The 12748-nt window shown below is 43.1% G+C and overlaps 1 protein-coding gene and 1 long non-coding RNA gene across 6 annotated transcripts in view; one reads left to right on the forward strand and one right to left on the reverse strand.

Annotated features, from left to right (window-relative positions):
- The window catches only part of ZFHX3 (zinc finger homeobox 3), a 280930-nt gene that overhangs the window by 226675 nt on the left and 41507 nt on the right, over positions 1-12748 (forward strand). For 4 of the 5 annotated variants that reach the window (XR_009537287.1, XM_060132275.1, XM_060132277.1 and 1 more), the window contains one exon: positions 900-1007. Coding sequence is in view for 4 of the 5 variants with exons in the window: in XM_060132275.1 (XP_059988258.1) it covers positions 900-1007 (108 nt within the window). In the remaining variant the exon portion in view is untranslated. The remainder of the gene's footprint in view (positions 1-899; positions 1008-12748) is intronic. The other variant, XM_060132276.1, reaches the window with a different exon arrangement.
- Positions 1-12748, reverse strand: part of LOC132510348 (uncharacterized) — a 57355-nt gene that overhangs the window by 7948 nt on the left and 36659 nt on the right. The gene's annotated exons all lie outside the window — the stretch shown is intronic.

Consider the following 12748-nt stretch of genomic DNA (forward strand, 5'->3'; position numbering starts at 1 on the left):
GGAGATCAAGGGAGAAATGTCTCACTTCCTTTCCCTCAGCATCCAGAGAATCTTATCCTCTTCATTCCCACTCCGGCAAGCAAGTGGCATTTTACGTCGTGAGTAACCTAATGTTGGAAATGACCATTCTTCTCCCTTCACTAAAGCACTGTGTGTTGAGCTGGAGAGAATTTCCTTGGTTCGTTTTAAGCCAGTGGTGGGTAAAGAATGGAATGACTTCAAAGGGAGGTGTATGATTCTGATATAAACTTTTTTCCCTTTCTCTACAAATCTAGCTTCTCGCCACTGATGCCTGGCGTGCCCACAGATGTTTGTTTTCTAGACCTCTTCACATTGATGAAATCGTATCGCTGATACCCTGTGACTCTTCAGAATATGAATGACTGTAAAAACCTCCCGCCACGGTCTGGCAGGTGCACAGGCACCGAGAGGCCTTATGAGGGGTCAAAGATTGGGTCTAGTCTAGTTCAATGGCAGTTCGCAGTGTGGTAGGAGCTAGGCAAGAAGCAAACCTGTGCTCCTTCTTTGCGTTTGCAAGTGGAAAAGACTTGCATGCGATTTCAGGTAATCAGATGGAGTTATTTCCTCAACAGGATTGGCTTTTCAATGAGAAAAGCTCAAATGGGGCATTCAGAACCCATCTGGAAATACCTGGTTTCTGCACATCTAGAGCAAGTGGTGGTCTCACGCCAACGAGTGGGGAAGGAAAGCCCCCGCCGCTTACCCAGACCTCGCATGTCCGTAGTGCGGTCGGCCTCTCAGGGGCCACTGGGAGGGGAGGCGGGACACTCATTGGCTGCCTGTGTTTTGTGGTTGGTACTTCTTTGCAGTAGGAGGCAAGAGTCCTTCATCTCCTGTCTACTTCTAATCCTTGACATTTTGTTTTTCTTCTCTTTCAGAAGAAGCCATTGAAGATGTTGAAGGGCCCGGTGAAGCGGCTGCTGATCCCGAGGAGCTTGCTAAAGACCAGGAGAGTGGAGGCGAGAAGGACCAGAGCAAGTGGACAGGTAGGCTGTGTGGCTGCCCTCCAGCCCCCGGCGTTTCTCCCCTGGCGGAGTGAGGCCAACAGGTCAGGGGGCCGCAGCATCCTTAATCCACCCAGAACAGCTGGGCTGCTTCTGTGTCGGTGGGAGATGGACTTCATTTTCGCTTTTTTTCATTAGTCACCTTCCTTCTCCTATTATGTTATATTAAGGAATTTTTAAAGTTGTTTGAAATGGCCCCCAAACCAGCTTGTTTATCGAGCGAGCATCCAGGTGTTTGGCCCTGTCCTAGGGGCTGCTGGTGTTGCGGTCACGTTTCTTTAGCACCTCCTCCCCGCTGTTGTTTTGCCCTTGATGTGATTCTTCCTCCATGGAAGGTCCAGGGCCCTGTCCCACCTGCTCCCAAGCCCCACGGAGGGGTTTGCTGTGTGGAACTGGATCAGTGTCACCCCTGAATCTCTAAGGAGTCAGCAGTGCAGGGTGGGCTTCATCCTGCATTTGGGGGCCTGGGCAGCTCTGCGTGTTCATGGGGTCCTACCTTGGCCTCAAAGGGGAGGCAGGCGGCACAGCCAGGCAGGAGGATGTCTTACCAAAAGCAGGAGAAATTGAAGAAGTCAGGAAAGGAAGTGCTATTTCTGGAAAAGCTGGTGTTGAGAGAAGGGGCGAATGACCTTCTCGCAAGATGATAGGATTTCTGTATCAAGGGAAAGAATTGCTGAGACTGAGAAGAAAAGCTTAGGTCTTTTTTGAGGAGGAGCAAAGTCTTTTTTTTCCTAACATCTTTATTGGAGAATAATTGCTTTACGATGTTGTGTTAGTTTCTGCTGTATAACAAAGTGAATCAGTTATACGTATACCTATGTTCCCATATCCCCTCCCTCTTGTGTCTCCCTCCCTCCCCCCCTCCCTATCCCACCCCTCTAGGTGGTCACAAAGCACCGAGCTGATCTCCCTGTGCTATGCGGCTGCTTCCCACTAGCTATCTGTTTTACGTTTGGTAGCGTATATATGTCAGTGCTAGCAAGGCCATTTCTGAGAAGACTTATTGGGACAGAGAAGTCTCCCAGAAACCACGACTATAATTAGAGGAAATGATATGACAAGCAACAGAAATTATTTTATTTGGTCAACCGAATTCTTACTGCCTTCCATTATTAATATTGTAATACTTTGTTGTTGTTGTTTTTTGAGGAAATATTTACCTTCTGGAGTCCATACTGGTTGGGCCTTTGTTACTTTTCGAGGCATGACTGTTCTTAAATCATGTTCACTGTTGGCCTTTACTATTTAAACAAGATACAGAATCTTGGAGAGAGGCCAGGGGAGAGCAATGAAAATGACTGAAGGCTGAGAAATGCTGCCTCTGAGAAGACGCTGAAAGAAATTGGGGCTGTTCAGCCTAGAAAAGAGAAATTTGAGTGTAACAGCTTCTAAGTATTGGTAGGGATCCGGCCCCGCAGGTGATGTGTCGCTGTCCTGCATTTCCTGGGCATCCTGGTAGCTGAGTGACTGACGGGCACACTGGACGAATTTTACCATCTGTGCTGCTCATGGCCCCTTTTTGAACTGGGCTCTGTGGTGTCCAGAGGCCTTTGCTTGAGCTAATACTGAGGGCCATGGTGAGCTAGCTCCCTAGGAAGATCTGGAAGGTGGGACCAGTGAGTAGGGGATGGAGGTCCACGCTCGAAGGCCGTTCAGTGTGTGGGGAGGATTGTCCTGTGTTGCTTCGCATGGATCAGGATCCCAGACTTTGCTGTAATATTAAGATGGCGAGATCTAAACAGACTTTGCAGGCAGCAATGTTTAATACACATCTGCCTGGAGGAAGTGAGCTGGGGAAGAGGATTTCACAGACACGGTTTGAAGACTGAGTCACCTTCCAGGCCAATCCGTCCTTTGTTTTCACAATTTGGGTGCCTGGTTTCTTTTTCTTTTCTTTTCTTTCTTTATTTTTTGGCTGCTTTGGGTCTTCGTTGCTGCATGCGGGCTTTCTCTAGTTGTGGCGAGCGGGGTCTGCACTTCGTTGTGGTGCGCGGGCTTCTCATTGCAGTGGCTTTTCTTGTTGCGGAGCACGGGCTCTAGGCATGCGGGCTTCAGTCATTGTGGCACACGGGTTCAGTAGTTGTGACACACGGGCTTAGCTGCTCCGTGGCATGTGGGATCTTCCCGGACCAGGGCTCGAACCCGTGTTCCCTGCACTGGCAGGCGGATTCTTAACCACTGTGCCACCAGGGAAGCCCACGGGTGCCTGGTTTCTAATCCTGCCTCTGCTGTGTACTAGCTCTGTGACCTCAGTGCAGGTACCTTTCCGTGCCTCAGTTTTCTCCCGTGAGATGGGAATCAAGAACAGCCCCCACTTCCATGGCATTGCTGTGAGGGTTATTTGAATATGGGAAGCTTGGAACAGTGCCTGGCATATAGTAACTCTGTATCAGGAGGGATTTTTTGGTTTTGTTTTCAGTTTAGTTAAATAAAATGAGGAAACCTAGTGGCAGTTTCTCTTCGGGTCCTCCCATTTGAATGTAAAACTGCTGCCAGGCAGTGTTTTTGAGAAGCTGAGGGGACCGACATAGAAGGATTTCATGGGATTGTGCAGGTGGCACGTGGCGCGTGTTTCCTGCATTCTGTGTGCTGAGGACACGGAGAGAACAACAAGAAGTAGCACCGTCTGCGGAGCTCTTACTGTGTGCCAGGCTCTGTGCCGGGCACTTTGTATGTGTTACTCTAATCCTTACACCAGGTTACAGCACGCTTTGTTGGGGGTGGTTCAATTAAATCTCATTCAAAGTGTTTATAATTCAGTGGGAATGTGTCCTCACAGCACTGGCAGACATGCCGGGCAGTCAGGAGACTACATGAAGACTTAAAATGAGCACCCCCAAAATCCAGTGTCTTTAATAAGGCTCCACTTTCTCATTCAGTCATTCAGGGAACATACTTAATCTTTATCTGTACGAGAGAGAGCGGGGGAATGAATAACTCAGAGATGCATCTTGCCAGTTGCACGGTAGTAAAGGGCGAGGGGAAAATTCTTCCCTGACTTCTGCAAGCGATCCTCTTTTGACCTGAAGCATAATTTTGTCTGTATTGTTTGAGTGTGTAATGACAGCCTTTATTAAGGTACTTGGGCCGATTTGATCCTGGAATCGATTTAGGTGCCAGCAACCTCTCCTGAGCTTTCTTTGGGATCCTTAGTATTTTATAAAAACTGTCTGCGTTGGTTCCATTCACTCCCTAAATTGAGCTGTTCCTATCTGATTAAATGTGTTGGGGAGTGCTTCCTCCCGGCAAATAAATAAATAGTGATTTCACAATTTGTCCTGTTGATTAGTGGCTGCTCAGGATGCAGTTAATAATATTTCAAATGGACCTGGACAATTGGCATTTTCTCAGCTATTGATTATGGACTTTGGGGTTTGGTGCAGGAATGGATAAGCTTTACTAAAATAGTTTGTGTTATTTATTTTTACATTGGAATGGGATTCCTGGTTTCCATTTATTTATTTATTTAATTACTTATTCATTCATTCATTCCTAACATTTATTTTATTCTTTTTTTAAACATCTTTATTGGAGTATAATTGCTTTACAATGGTGTGTTAGTTCCTGCTGTATAACAAAGTGAATCAGCTATATGCATACCTATATCCCATATCCCCTCCCTCTTGCATCTCCCTCCCACCCTCCCTATCCCACCCCTCTAGGTGGTCACAAAGCACCGAGCTGATCTCCCTGTGCTATGCAGCTGCTTCCCACTAGCTATCTGTTTTACATTTGGTAATGTATATATGTCAATGCTCTCTCTCACTTCCTCCCAGTTTACCCTTCCCCCTCCCCGTGTCCTCAAGTCCATTCTGCACGTCTGCATCTTTATTCCCGTCCTGCCCCTCGGTTCATCAGAACCATTTTTTTTTTTTAGATTCCATATATATGTGTTAGCATATGGTATTTGTTCTTCTCTTTGTGACTTCCTTCACTCTGTATGGCAGACTCTAGGTCCATCCACCTCACTACAAATAACTCAATTTCATTTCTTTTTATGGCTGAGTAATATTCCATTGTATATATGTGCCACATCTTCTTTATCCATTCATCTGTCGATGGACACTTAGGTTGCTTCCATGTCCTGGCTATTGTAAATAGAGCTGCAGTGAACATTGTGGTATATGACTCTTTTTGAATTATGGTTTTCTCAGCGTATGTGCCCAGTAGTGGGATTCCTGGGTCATATGGTAGTTCTATTTGTAGTTTTTTAAGGAACCTTCATACCATCCTCCATAGTGACTGTATCAATTTACATTCCCACCAACAGTGTAGGAGAGTTCCCTTTTCTCCACACCCTCTCCAGCATTTCTTGTTTGTAGATTTTTTTGATGATGGCCAGTCTGACCAGTGTGAGATGATATCTCATTGTAGTTTTGATTTGCATTTCTCTAATGATTAATGACGTTGAGCATTCTTTCATGTGTTTGGTGGCAATCTGTATATCTTCTTTGGAGAAATGTCTATTTAGGTCTTCTGCCCATTTTTGGATTGGGTTGTTTGTTATTTTGATATTGAGCTGCATGAGCTGCTTGTAAATTTTGGAGATTAATCCTTTGTCAGTTGCTTCATTTGCAAATATTTTCTCCCATTCTGAGGGTTGTCTTTTGGTCTTGTTTATGGTTTCCTTTGCTGTGCAAAAGCTTTTAAGTTTCATTAGGTTCCATTTGTTTATTTTTATTTCTATTTCTCTAGGAGGTGGGTCAAAAAGGATCTTGCTGTCATTTATGTCACAGAGTGTTCTGCCTATGTTTTCCTCTAAGAGTTTTACAGTGTCTGGCCTTATGTCTTTAATCTATTTTGAGGGTTTTTTTGAGTATGGTGTTAGGAAGTGTTCTAATTTCATATTTTTTCATGTACCTGTCCAGCTTTCCCAGCACCACTTATTGAAGAAGCTGTCTTTTCTCCATTGTATGCTCTTGCCTCTTTTATCAAACATAAGGTGACCATATGTGCATGGGTTTATCTCTGGGCTTTCTATCCCGTTCCATTGATCTATATTTCTGTTTTTGTGCCAGTACCATACTGTCTTGATGACTGTATCTTTGTAGTATAGTCTGAAGTCAGAGAGCCTGACTCCTTCAGCTCCGTTTTTCTTTCTCAAGATTGCTTTGGCTATTCGAGGTCTTTTGTGTTTCCATACAAATTGTGAAATTCTTTTGTTCTAGTTCTGTGAAAAATGCCATTGGTAGTTTGATAGGGATTGCATTGAATCTGTAGATTGCTTTGGGTAGTAGAGTCATTTTCACAATGTTGATTCTTCCAGTCCAAGAACATGGTATATCTCTCCATCTGTTTGTATCATCTTTAATTTCTTTCATCAGTGTCTTACAGTTTTCTGCATACAGGTTTTTTGTTTCCTTAGGTAGGTTTATTCCTAGGTATTTTATTCTTTTTGTTGCAATGGTAAATGGGAGTGTTTCCTTAATTTCTCTTTCAGATTTTTCATCATTAGTGTATAGGAATGCAAGAGATCTCTGCATTAATTTTGTATCCTGCTACTCTACCAAATTCACTGATCAGCTCTAGTCGTTTTCTGGTAGCATCTTTAGGATTCTCCATGTTTAGTATCATGGTATCTCAAACAGTGACAGTGTGTTACTTCTTCTTTTCCGATTTGGATTCCTTTAATTTCTTTTTCTTCTCTCATTGCTGTGGCTAAAACTTCCAAAACTATGTTGAATAATAGTGGTGAGGGTGGGCAACCTTGTCTTGTTCCTGATCTTAGAGGAAATGGTTCCAGTTTTTCATCATCGAGAACGATGTTGGCTGTGGGTTTGTCATATGTGGCCTTTATTATGTTGAGGTAGGTTCCCTCTATGCCTACTTTCTGGAGAGTTTTTATCATAAATGGGTGTTGAATTTTGTCGAAAGCTTTTTCTGCATCTGTTGAGATTATCATGTGGTTTTTATCTTTCAATTTGTTAATATGGTGTATCACATTGATTGATTTGCGTATATTGAAGAATCCTTGCATTCCTGGGATAAACCCCACTTGATCATGGTGTATGATCCTTTTAATGTGCTGTTGGATTCTGTTTGCTAGTATTTTGTTGAGGAGTTTTGTATCTATGTTCATCAGAGATATTGGCCTGTAGTTTTCTATTTTTGTGACATCTTTGTCTGGTTTCGGTGTCAGGGTGATGGTGGCCTCGTTGAATGAGTTTGGGAGTGTACCTCCGTCTGCTATATTTTGGAAGAGTTTGAGAAGGATAGGTGTTAGCTCTTCTCTAAATGTTTGACAGAATTTGCCTGTGAAGCCATCTGGTCCTGGGCTTTTGTTTGTTGGAAGATTTTTAATCACAATTTCAATTTCAGTGCTTGTGATTGGTCTCTTTACATTTTCTATTTCTTCCTGGTTCAGTCTCAGAAAGTTGTGCTTTTCTAAGAATTTGTCAATTTCTTCCAGGTTGTCCATTTTATTGGCGTATAGTTGCTTTTAGTAATCTCTCATGATCCTTTGTATTTCTGCAGTGTCAGTTGTTACTTCTCCTTTCTCATTTCTAATTCTATTGATTTGAGTCTTCTCCCTTTTTTTCTTGATGAGTCTGGCTAATGGTATATCCATTTTGTTTATCTTCTCAAAGAACCAGCTTTTAGTTTTATTGATCTTTGCTATTGTTTTCTTTGTTTCTATTTCATTTATTTCTGATCTGATCTTTATGATTTCTTTTGTTCTGCTAACCTTGGGTTTTATTTTGTTCTTCTTTCTCTAATTGCTTTACGTGTAAGTTTAGGTTGTTTATTTGAGATGCTTCTTGTTTCTTGAGGTAGGATGTATAGCTATAACCTTCCCTCTTAGAACTGCTTTTGCTGCATCCCATAGGTTTTGGGTTGTTGTGTTTTCATTGTCATTTGTTTCTAGGTATATTTTGATTTCCTCTTTGATTTCTTCAGTGATCTCTTGGTTATTTAGTACTGTATTGTTTAACCTCCATGTGTTTGTATTTTTTACAGTAATTTCTATCTAGTCTTATAGCGTTGTGGTCGGAAAAGATACTTGATACGATTTCAATTTTCTTAAATTTACCACTGCTTGATCTGTGACCCAAGATATGGTCTATCCTGGAGAATGTTCCATGAGCACTTGAGAAGAAAGTGTATTCTGTTGTTTTTGGATGGAATGTCCTATAAATATCAATTAAGTTCATCTTGTCTAATGTGTCACTTAAAGCTTGTGTTTCCGTATTTATTATCATTTTGCATGATCTGTCCATTGGTGAAAGTGGGGTGTTAAAGTCCCCTACTATGATTGTATTACTGTCAATTTTCCCTTTTATGGCTGTTAGCATTTGCCTTATGTATTGAGGTGCTCCTATGTTGAGTGCATAAATATTTACCATTGTTATATCTTCTTCTTGGATTGATCCCTTGATCATTATGTAGTGTCCTTCTTTGTCTCTTGTAATAGTCTTTATTTCAAAGTCTGCTTTGTCTCGTACGAAAACTGCTACTCCAACTTTCTTCTTATTTCCACGTGCATGGTATATATTTTTCCATCCCCTCACTTTCAGTCTGTATGTGTCCCTAGGTCTGAAGTGGGTCTCTTGTAGACAGCATGTATACAAGTCTTGTTTTTGTATCCATTCAGCCAGTCTGTGTCTTTGGGTTGGAGCATTGTAATCCATTTACATTTAAGGTAATTATCGATGTGTATGTTCCTATTACCATTTTCTTAATTGTTTTGGGTTTGTTATTGTAGGTCCTTTCCTTCTCTTGTGTTTCCTGCCTAGAGAAGTTCCTTTAGGATTTGATATAAAGCTGGTTTGCTGGTGCTGAATTCTCTTAATTTTTGCTTGTCTGTAAAGTTTTTAATTTCTCCGTTGAATCTGAATGAGATCCGTGCTGGATAGAGTAATCTTGGTTGTAGGTGTTTCCCTTTCATCACTTTAAATATGTCCTGCCACTCCCTTCTGGTTTGCTGAATTTCTGCTGAAAGATCAGCTGTTAACTTTATGGGGATTCCCTTGTATGTTACTTGCTGCTTTTCCCTTGCTGCTTTTAATATTTTTTCTTAGTATTTAGTTTTTGACAGTTTGATTAATATGTGTCTTGGTGTGTTTCTCTTTGGGTTTATCCTGTATGGGACTCTCTGGACTTGACTATTTCCTTTCCCATGTTAGGGAAGTTTTCAGCTATAATGTCTTGAAATACTTTCTCAGTCCCTTTCTTTTTCTCTTCTTTTTCTGGGAGCCCTGTAATTCGAATGTTGGTGAGTTTAGTGTTGTCCCAGAGGCTCAGAGACTGTCCTCAATTCTTTTCATTCTTTTTTCTTTATTCTGCTCCCTGGCAGTTACTTCCGCCATTTTATCTTCCGGCTCACTTATCCCTTCTTCTGCCTCAGTTATTCTGCTATTGATTCCGTCTAGAGTATTTTTAATTTCAGTTATTGTGTTGTTCTTCACTGTTTGTTTGCTGTTTAGTTCTTCTAGATCCTTGTTAAATATTTCTTGTATTTTCTCCATTTTGTCCAAGATTTTGGATCATCTTTACTCTCATTACTCTGAATTCTTTTTCAGGTAGTTTGTCTATTTCATCTTCATTTATTTGGTCTTGTAGGTTTTTATCTTGCTCCTTTGTAACATATTTTTTTGTCATTTGATTTATTTTTTGATGGGTGGGGCTGTATTCCTGTTTAGTGGTTCTTTGGCCTCAGGCGTCTGGCACTGGAGTTTGTAGGCAGTTAGGTAGAGCTGGGTCTTGGTGCTGAGATGAGGACCTCTGGGAGCCCTCACTCCGATTAATATTCCCTGGGGTCTGAGGTTCTCTGTTAGTCTAACGGTTTAGACGCGGAGCTCCCACCACAGGAGCTCGGGCCTGACCTCCAGCCTGGGAACCAAGATCCCACAAGCTGGTCACTGGGGATTCCTCCTGTCCCCTTAGGTGTCCGTGGTCCCCCACCGGTGCCCGGTAGGTGCCCTGGTTATCCTGATTTCCTTTGTTATGTCTGTTGGCAGTGGACCCTCTTTGGGCTTCTTTTATTTAGGAGGCAGGTCTTTTACCTTGAGTGGCAGCAAGACAAGCAGGATAGTGATTTCATGCACGAGAGCATCAATCCCATGGTCAGTGGTTGGGTCCCTGCCACACGCGGGGCAGTGGGCAGAGTTCCACTGATCACAAGTTCCTTGAGATTACAGGCCTTGCCTTCAGGGAGCGTACAGTCTACTGGGTACTTCAGGAACACCCATGGTCATCAGACAGAATAAACAGTAAAAATGTTCTGCATCTACACTGTACAGTACAGCAGCCGCTAGCCACGCAGGGCTATTCAGTGCTTGACATGTAGCCAGCATCACTGAGGAGCTCAATTTTAAATTTTACTTAATTTCAGTGAATTTAAAGTTCAGTAGCCTGTGGCTAGCAGCTACCATATTGGCCAGTGCAGCTAGAGATACTCAGCAGGAGCAAAACCAACTTTGAAAGAATGTGTCTGCAGCTCTCATTGTACTTTCCCGTTATTATGCTGGCTACATCGAGCTGTAACTGCGTGCCAGATTGCACCTGTCCTGCCCAGCCAACGTGCCATGAATGGTCACAGATACTGATCTCCATAGCCCTTGGGTTGGCCTGCCGAGGCCAGGGGCTGCTCCAGCCAGGGGCAAGTGCAACTTCATCTGTTGATACTAATTAGCTATGGTTTTCTGTGTGTGCTGCCATATGAAGAAGAGTTGGGCAGCACTGCTTTATATACGATTATTTCACTTGATTCTCACCCCCAATGCCATGAAATAGATACTGGAAGGAACCACCCCCTTGTCGTCCCCCCCCCCCCCCCGCCATTTTGTAGATAAGTGAATGGAGCCTGGGAGAGCTCGCGCGAGTTGCCAAAAGACATACGAGCAGGTTCGGCTTTGCGTACTGGCTCTTCCACATGCTCTTAGGACAGAGCCCGAGCTCTTAGGAGTTCATTATACATCTCTCCAAGAATGGACTTTTTCAGTCTAATCATTTGATCCCATTTTCACCCCCATTCTGAGTGTAGAGAACAGCACCCTCCTAAAGTTGTGCAGTGGAAAACAGTAACACGACTGCCACCTGTATGTTCGAAACGAGTGGGACTGTCAGCCACGAACATGACTCATAGTAAGGCAGCGTCATGCTCAGTCTGAAAGCAGGTTGGTGAAGTGGAAAGAACTCTCTATATTTGGAGTCAGGAAGCCCACCAGTTAGCCAATGACCTTGGCCCCTGGGAGCCTTGGAACACAGACAAGTGACACCCACCAGCCGCAGCCTGGGTTCCACGATGGGACGTGGTGGCACATGGACGAGTCCTTAGTAGACACCTCGGGTCACGTCTACTCAAGGCAAGTGTAAAGTGCTCCTGTGGGCCACCAGAGGGTGCGGAAAGGGTCTTTGATTCAAAGCCTCTTCCTTAATGCACAGCCATTTCCACCATCCAACTTTGCGGTTTTCTCTTTTAAAATGTGAAAGCGATCGCTTGTTCTCTTTTAGCAGTGTGGATTTAAAAGTGTGTGTTGTAGATTGAAGAGCCCCCAGTGTCAGCAACTGAACAATAATTAATGCAGTGATTATCCAATCAATCATTAATTGCTATAAATTAAGTGATATACAATTAATGTAATGCTTTATCACCAATAATTAGGGGAAAAAATTGAACCCTTGGCAAATAATCATAGCAAGATGGTTATTTAACTCCTGTAGCCGCCATGGTTTCTAGCCACGGAGCACTAGGCTGGGTCTAGTTAAGCTAATTTGAGACAAGATGACCTGGGGGATATTGTGATTTTAAAAAACAAACAAAGATGGGGCAACACTCCAACTTAAAATGACAACATAATGCTTCAGAAATCCCTAACTGATGTCCATGTTTGTATTTTTGTAAAATTTTGGTTTGGAATTGTAGTTTGAGCACTGCTTTTCTAGGGGAATAGCTTGAAGGGATTTTATTTTATTAATTTTTTTTAAATCCATGATGCTCACCTAACACACAGCAATTAGTGCAGCGGAGCATCCCTGATCTGAATCTATGGAAGACTGCTATTAAGGGACGTCTTAATGGGCTGGCAAGGTCTGGGCAACTGTTAGGGAAAAGTGTGTTTATGGAATATGGTGCTGGCAGGCATGATTTCAATCGGGTTTGACATGTTTAACATAAATGTATAGTGTATGGCTCTTGCTGCGTATGAATAATTCCTGCAGACCCACTGCCTTTCTAATTACTGAGGTTGAAAAAAAGCAGGTCAGGAACATCCTGGTGGAACTCTATTACCAGCCCCTCCCCCTCTTCTCCCTGTTGTTTACAGCTCTGTATAAATAGCGATGCCATTGTATGGGGAACTGAGTGCCTGAAATGTAATCTGTGGCGGAGAAAGGAAAGGGGCTGAAACAATACTTTTTTGAAAAGACTGAGTCCATAAAGACAAGACAAGGCATGTGCTGAGAGGAAGCACTCTGCACTATGAGAAGGCAGAAGCCCAGGGCTCAGGGCCCAGTCCTGCCACTGAGATAAGCCACGCGAACTTGGTCTCTGGACCTCAGTTTCACAATCTGTCAAGTGGCAGGTTTGGACTAAATGGGTTCTTGCAGTTCTGGAACTTCTTAAAAATATGATTGGAGGAGGGACAGTTGTACAGTAGTGTAGAATCTTGGAAAACATTAATTTCTAAGGTCAGAATGCTCATAGCTTGCAAGGATGTTCCTGGTCTCTGGCTGGTGGAGAGAGCGTGGGCCAGGAGCCTGGACAGAGTTCCCATGGGCCCCCC

The sequence above is a fragment of the Lagenorhynchus albirostris genome, chromosome 19, assembly GCF_949774975.1.
Source record: "Lagenorhynchus albirostris chromosome 19, mLagAlb1.1, whole genome shotgun sequence".
Lineage (NCBI taxonomy): Eukaryota > Metazoa > Chordata > Mammalia > Artiodactyla > Delphinidae > Lagenorhynchus > Lagenorhynchus albirostris.